Here is a 7343-nt window from a genome sequence, read left to right as displayed (position 1 = left end):
AATCCCTTCTCCTCCATTCTCCTCTCGGGATCTTGGGCACGCACGCACACACGCCTGGCGTGAGTTTTAAGCCACCGGGTCCGGGACGTGTACCGCGGTCGACTATGTGGGAGTCCAGCGACATAGCCATTACGCTAACTGCTGGTTCCCTCCATTGCAATTTTTAATACTTTATGTTTTCCAGTCTTTCAGTCTCTACCATAGAGTGTGGCCAGTTGGTATATGTTAAGTGGAGACATGCAATGTCTCTCTTTCATAGCCTGACTTGCTTCACTCAGCAACAAATCTTACATATTTGTCCACTTTCTATCAAATTCCATGCCTTGTTGTTTTTTATGGCTGAACGTATTCCATGGAATATGTGTGCCACAATTTTTTAATCCATTCATCTGTTTGTGGACATTTAGGTTGGTTTCATGTTTTAGCAATCATGAATAAGGCTGCAATGAATATAGATGTGCAAGTGCTTTTCCTTACTGGGCACTCTCCTGTACTTTGGGTAGATACCCAAGAGTGGAATTGCTGGATAATATGCTAGTTCTATTTGTGGGTGTTTGAGGGACCTCCATATCATTCTCCACAGTGGCTGGACCAATTTACATCCCCATCAAAAGTGTAGGAATGTTCCCCTTTCCCCACATCCCTTCCAGCACTTATCATTATTTGTTTTTTCAAACTTTGCTATCCTGACTGGGGTTAAATGGTATCTCATTGTGGTTTTGATCTGCATCTCCCTTGCAATGAGGGATATTGAGCTTTTTTTCATATGCTTTTTGGCTGTTCTTATGTCTTCCTTAGAGAGTTGTTTATTCTGCTCATTTTCCCATCTTTTAATTGTATTAATAATTTTCTTCTGGGTAAACTGCTTGAGTTCCCTGTGTATTCTAGTTATCAGTCTCTTATCTGAGGCACAGTTAACAAAAATTCTCTCCCATTCTGAGGGTTGTCGGTTTACTTTAATTACAGTGTCCTTTGCTGTGCAGAAACTCCTTAATCTGTTGTAATCCCACCTGTCCATTTGGGAGATTATTGCCTGTGCTTTTGGGGTCTTGCTTAACAAGTCTTTACCTACCCCAATGTCTCCCAGAGTTTCCCGTGTTTTCCACAAGAAGTTTTATAGTTTGCAGCCTTAGGTTTAGATCTTTGATCCACTTTGAGTTGATTTTTGTTAAAGGTGACGGATAAGGGTTCAGATGAATTTTTCTGCAGGTGAATACCCTGTTTTTCCAACACCATTTGCTAAAGAGGTTTCCCTTTTCTCAGTGGATTGACTAGTACCCTTTGTCAAAGTTGAGTGAACTGTACGTTTTGGGGTTTATCTCTGGAGTCTCTACTCTGATTCATTGGTCATCTTGCCTATTTTTGTGCCAATACCATTTTGTTTTGATTGAATTGATTATTGTTTTGTGGTTAAGCCTCTTGAGGTCCCTTTACATTCTCATTATCACTTTCTTAGTGATATATAGTTTGCAAATATATTTACAATATATTCTCCCACTCTGAAGGTTGTTTTCTCGCTCTATCTATTGTTTCTTTTGGCGTGCAGACCTCTTTGCTTTGCAAATTTAAGAACGGCTTTTGAACTTTTAGTAGTAATAAATTTTATTTTGTAACATTCATCATGTGATTTCACATTTGCTTTTTATTACTTATTCCACATGTTTTGTGACTAAATCAGTTATTTAACTTAATAATCAATTTCTACCACCTTATACAACACGTTCTTTTGTGTTCACCTAAAATAACGTATATCTTTTTCATAAGCACATTTGAATCTGTTTGGTTACATGGGACAAAATTTTAAGACTAAATACTGTTGATACATTTTCTTTTACTGCTTCTTTTAAAAATTTTTAAATTTTATTTTTTTGGAGAGGTTTTCACTATAGGGCGCGTGCGCTCGCCAGACAGACAGAGAGAGACAGAGAGACAGAAAGCGAGAAATCACCCCCTGAGGGGATGGTTACGCAACAATCCCTTCTCCTCCATTCTCCTCTCGGGATCTTGGGCATGCACGCACATATGCCCGGCCTGAGTTTTAAGCCACTGGGTCGGGGACATGAACCACGGTCAACTACGTGGGAGTCCAGCAACATAGCCATTACGCTAACTGCTGGTTCCCCTTTATCTGCTTCTTTAAAAATATACATTTTAATATTATGTATCTAGGTCTTTTCAATTTAACCTAAAATTAGAGACCTACATTGATATGATTAAACTATAAAAGAGTTTTTAGTCATTTTTTTATATTCTCATTTTATTGAACACAGTGGTTTTGAATCTGTCCTATTCGCTTGGTTATATATTCCCTACAATTCTCTCTTTTTAAGTGTTTGTGTAAATACACAGCACAAAGTGGTCTTATCACAATGTGACTGCAAGATCCTATGTCCCTGAGAAGCTTACCAACCGGAATTTTGCTGCTGTGTCTGCACTGCACGTGACTGAAGAACCCTCGGTGTCCTCACATTTTAGCATCAGCAAGTCCCCTTATTCCTCACTATCCCCTGACACTATATCATTATTCTCCTTCTTGTGCACTTTTCTGCAAGATGTCCACTGTCCCAGATATCCTTGCAGCACCTACCCTTTGTTCCTTGAGGTCTCTGCTGAAATATCATCTTACTCGCCAGTTAATAGTGTACACTTCCACTCTCATCTCTATGTAATTTCATTGTCTTCAGTGCCCTCATTAATATGTGATATGTCACATAATTATTGCTTTAGCAGTTCATACTATCCATAAATAATTGTTAACTATATTAATTTCTTAACAACTTAAATTTATTACCCAGACAGTACATGGAATTTTGAGGGCTTTCAGTTTATGTTACACAAATAGTATAAGAATTTGGGGAAAGGTTGAGAATAGTAAAGAAATTCTCAGTCAGACATAGCCTGGGAGAGCGGGGTGTGTGGTAAAGGAGGGGTAAATCATATACAAAATAAAGAGAATGGGTCAGCCCTGCAGCTTAGCGATTCATGAAACTGCATCTCATGTGGTTCACCGTGGTTCAAATCCTGGCCCTAGATGCTTGAAAAATTCTCTGTGAATGTGTGCACACATGCTAAAAATCATGGCAGAATGGAGAGATAGAAGAGAAGAGATTGTGGCAAGACCATGCCCCGCTGGGATGTGCTTTCTCCCCCCTATTCTATTTCTCTGTCTCTCTAATGAGTGCATGCACCCTCTGGCAATTAAAAATATAGAAAGATAATTTTTTCACTGAAAATGATAAATTATAGCATTTAAACTATGGGAGTAATTTTTTAAAAATTATCATTAAATTTTTATCTCCCAGCATTTCATATACTTTATATATTGATATAAAGTTATTAGCATTTACATTATCATTACCAGGAAAAGTGAGTACTTTTTGTGAATTCTGTGAACTAACTCTCAACTATTTAGAGTGAAAAATTAGTTACGTTAGTTTCTTTTTCCTGATAGTCACTTACATCCCATGGAACCAGAGAATGAAACAAGAATTTTAGAATTTTTTCTTCTGGGACTTACAAAGGAGCCAGAATTAAAGCCAATCATATTTGGGCTTTTCTTCACTATGTACTTGATCACCATGACTGGAAACCTGCTCATCATTCTACTCAGCATCTCAGATTCTCACCTGCACACCCCCATGTACTTCTTCCTCTCCAACCTGTCCTTCATAGACATCTGCCTCACCTCCACCACCATCCCAAAGATGCTGATGAGCATCCAGACACGGAGCAATGTCATCACCTATGCAGGCTGCATCACCCAGATGTTCTTTTTTTTGTTCTTTGTGACATTAGATGACTTTCTCCTAACGGTGATGGCCTATGACAGGTATGTGGCTATATGTCATCCTCTACACTACACAGTCATCATGAACCCCCAGCTGTGTGTGCGTCTGGTTCTGCTGTCCTGGATCATAAGTGTCCTGACTTCATTATTACATAGCTTAATGGCGTTGCGTCTCTCTTTTTGTATGCCATTGGAAATCCCCCACTTTTTTTGTGAACTTAATCAGGTGGTCCACATTGCCTGTTCTGACACCTTTCTTAATGACATGGTCATCTATTTTACTTCTGTAGTGCTGGCTGGTGGTCCACTTACTGGAATCCTTTACTCTTACTCTAAGATAGTTTCCTCCATTCACACAATCTCATCAGCTCACAGAAAATATAAAGCATTTTCTACTTGTGCTTCTCATCTCTTGGTTGTCTCTTTATTTTATTGTACAACGATAAGTGTGTACCTTATTTCTGCTACTACACACAGCTCACACTCAAGTGCAACAGCCTCAGTGATGTACACTGTGGTCACCCCCATGCTGAACCCCTTCATCTACAGTCTGAGGAACAAAGATGTAAAGAGGGCCCTGAGAAGTTTCCTGTGGAAGAAAACTATCAAAGGATCAACCTTCCTGATACTGAAGAAATGTGCTTGTTAGGTTCAAAACATCAGGAAATAATGGTGAAAATTTGTGCAGGTTCTGGAAAAAGATCTTTTCCATTCAGTTATCTCCTGTAACTTTGATGACTTTGGTTTCAACCTCTCTGTGCAATATAAATACCTCATTTTTCTACTCTGATATCAAGACAGTTTCTTCCTCTGTCCATTTCTGTACTTTTCACAAGTTTACCACAACGATTGATCATAAATATTTGAAAATCCTCATTGATTTCATGGAGCAATATGGATTTATTAAAAATAGTTTAATACACTTCCTTTTCTTCTATTAAGAAATCATATTCTGTACTTTCCTTGTTTTAACCAAATAACATCACTTGGTGGCTAAGGTCATTAATATAATCCAAGGAACACAGTTTGCATAGTGGTTAAGGAGCTGGACATGGCTGACTGTAGTTTTATTTCCAGACTCGGCAGCTTGAAAATCACTCCAGGCACATATGTGTGCATGTGCAGAATCCCAGGAGGAGTATGGAGAAGGGATTTGCTGCATGAACTTCCACACTGGGGGTGGGGGGGAGATTGTTTCTCACTTTTTTTCTCACTGCCTCTCTCTCTCTGTATCTCTCAGGTGAGCACATGACAAAAACCTTCAAAAATATAATTCAATAGTAGAAGAAATCTGAGACCACAAATTAAAAATTTTCTGTCTGTCATTTGATGACATATAACCACTTGTACTGTTCTTGATGAAAATGCAGAGTTTAGGACCATCAGATAGAATAATGGCTACATCACTGGACTCTCACGTACTTGACCATGGTTAGCGTCCTGGACCTAGTGAATTAAAACTCATGTCAGGCATGTGTACGTGTTGCCGAAAATCCCAAGAGGAGAATGGAGGAGAAGGGATTGCAGTGTAGCCATTATCCCTGGGGGGAGGGGGTAATTTATCACTTCCTGTATCTCTGTCTCTCTGGAAGCACATGCACCATATAGCAAAAAATCTCAAAAAAGAGAAGAAAAGAAAATGTAGAGTTTAGCACAATGGTTTATAACTTGTCATTAGGTTTTATTCTCAACTTTATCACTCTGTTCCTTACCTAGACTCCTATCAGCAGTGACTGCATAGTCACTAGAAAAGAGTCATTATGTTCTTCATGTCTCCAAGTGGAATGTGCTTGAAAAGACACCTTTCAATAAATGGTTTGTCTTTTTATGGCCTTTAAGTCAGAGATGAATTTAAATATGTTGCACCAAATTCTAAGCTATGAATTCTATTATTATGCACGGGGTTTTTTTTGTTTCATTCTCTAAATCTACTTAGTAATGTGTGAAAGATTAGTGTTCAAGTATAAAGGGGATCATTCATTTTAGTGAAGTATAGTTTGTTTTAATTTATGTTTTCTTATTGAAACAAACAAAACAAAAACAGAGACCCTGGCATTTTGATAGAAAATGGACAAATATGGGAACCAGCAGTTGGTGTAATGGCTATGTCGCTGGACTCCCATGTAGTCGATGTGGTTTGAGTCCCGGACCCACTGGCTTAATCTCACACCACGTGCGTTTGCGTGTGTGCCCAAGATCCTAAGAGGAGAATGGAAGAGAAGGGATTGCATTGTGGCCATCCCGCCTAGGAAGTGGTTTCTTGCTTTCTGTCTCTCTGTCTCTCACTTTCTGGTGAGTGCACATGACCTATAGCAAAAACCTCTCCTAAATAAATAAATAAATAAATAAATAAATAAAGTGGACAAATATAGAATATTTACTGCTAAATGAAGCAATTCAAACTATGAAAGAGAAGCACTGTATGTCTTCCACTTAATATATACTGAATGTCTTCCCATATCCACCTTTTCTAAACTTTGTCACAATCATCAACGGAGCACTGAATGACTATTGTCAATATCATCTCTATTTTATCTCTTTATGCACAGATATCTTTTTAATCTTCGTGATCACATACTTGTGAAGGATGAATTTATGTGCAGCCATGTAATTTCGGGTCACAACTATTTCTGCACAAACATGTTTATCTTTCTAAACTCTCCAGGTTTCTTTAAACGAATTTTGTACTAGTCACTTTCTGATACAATATTCTCAAACAACTGAATAACATGATAATCATGAATACAGTCTTCAAAGATCAGGAAAAAAGTCTAAAATTACAAACCAGAAGTTATTATAATTGTCCTTCATTCTGTTCACTTTTGTTATTGCATTAGTTAGTTACTGCTGTATTATGAGCCATACTTTAAAATAATGGTTTACTGTAATACTTCTGTTAACTAATGTGATTACATGAAGGGCATCATTTCTGAGCTTCTCTGGTCTCCTCGTGAGTCTGTAATCATTCATTAGTCAAACGAGGAGGTGCTGCTGATGTTGGCTGAAGTTTCCCATCTACTGAGGACTTGGCTGGGTGTTGGCTGATCAAGGGTGGCCTTAACTGAGACAACTAGCCCCTTCCACATTTCCTCTCCTGCTGCAGCTGAATAGCCTGGATTTGTTCACATGGTTTGAGGTAAGGTTTCACAGATTCACAGAAATGGACCACTGTGAACCATCGTAAATATGAACATATTCTAAAGGTCAAAGCAAATTAAAACTTCCATATCTGGATCAAGCCTTAAAGGATGTTCTCATTTACCTTGCCCTTGGGTGCTGGCTACTGTTAGAAAAGAATGAAAATTATACTTCTATGGATATCCTATACCAAGGGTTTGAGCCCCCTCAGAGGTATTTATTATTTTTTATATTGTAAAAAGTTTATTTCCATTAATTAACTCCTTTTTTCCCCATCATCATAAGAGATACTGATATTTGTTTGTTCTTTGTGATCAGAGAAAAGACATTTTGGATGGATAATCTGTTTCTATTCTTCTTCTTCTTCTTCTTCTTCTTCTTTTTTTTTTTTTTTTTGAGAGGTTTTTTGCTATAGGTT

At 38.0% G+C, this 7343-nt stretch overlaps 1 protein-coding gene across 1 annotated transcript in view; it reads left to right on the top strand.

Moving 5' to 3' along the window:
- Nucleotides 1-3464: 3464 nt before the first annotated feature.
- The window catches only part of LOC102490464 (olfactory receptor 7A17), a 43539-nt gene continuing 39660 nt past the window's right edge, over nucleotides 3465-7343 (top strand). The window contains exon 1 of the mRNA XM_006150815.2: nucleotides 3465-3952. Within this exon, the coding sequence (XP_006150877.2) occupies nucleotides 3465-3952 (488 nt within the window). The remainder of the gene's footprint in view (nucleotides 3953-7343) is intronic.

Source organism: Tupaia chinensis, unplaced genomic scaffold (genome assembly GCF_000334495.1).
Source record: "Tupaia chinensis unplaced genomic scaffold, TupChi_1.0 Scaffold000300_1, whole genome shotgun sequence".
Taxonomy (NCBI): Eukaryota; Metazoa; Chordata; class Mammalia; order Scandentia; family Tupaiidae; genus Tupaia; species Tupaia belangeri.
Note: the sequence above shows the minus strand (reverse complement) of the source record. Positions and strands in the feature narration are given on the sequence as shown.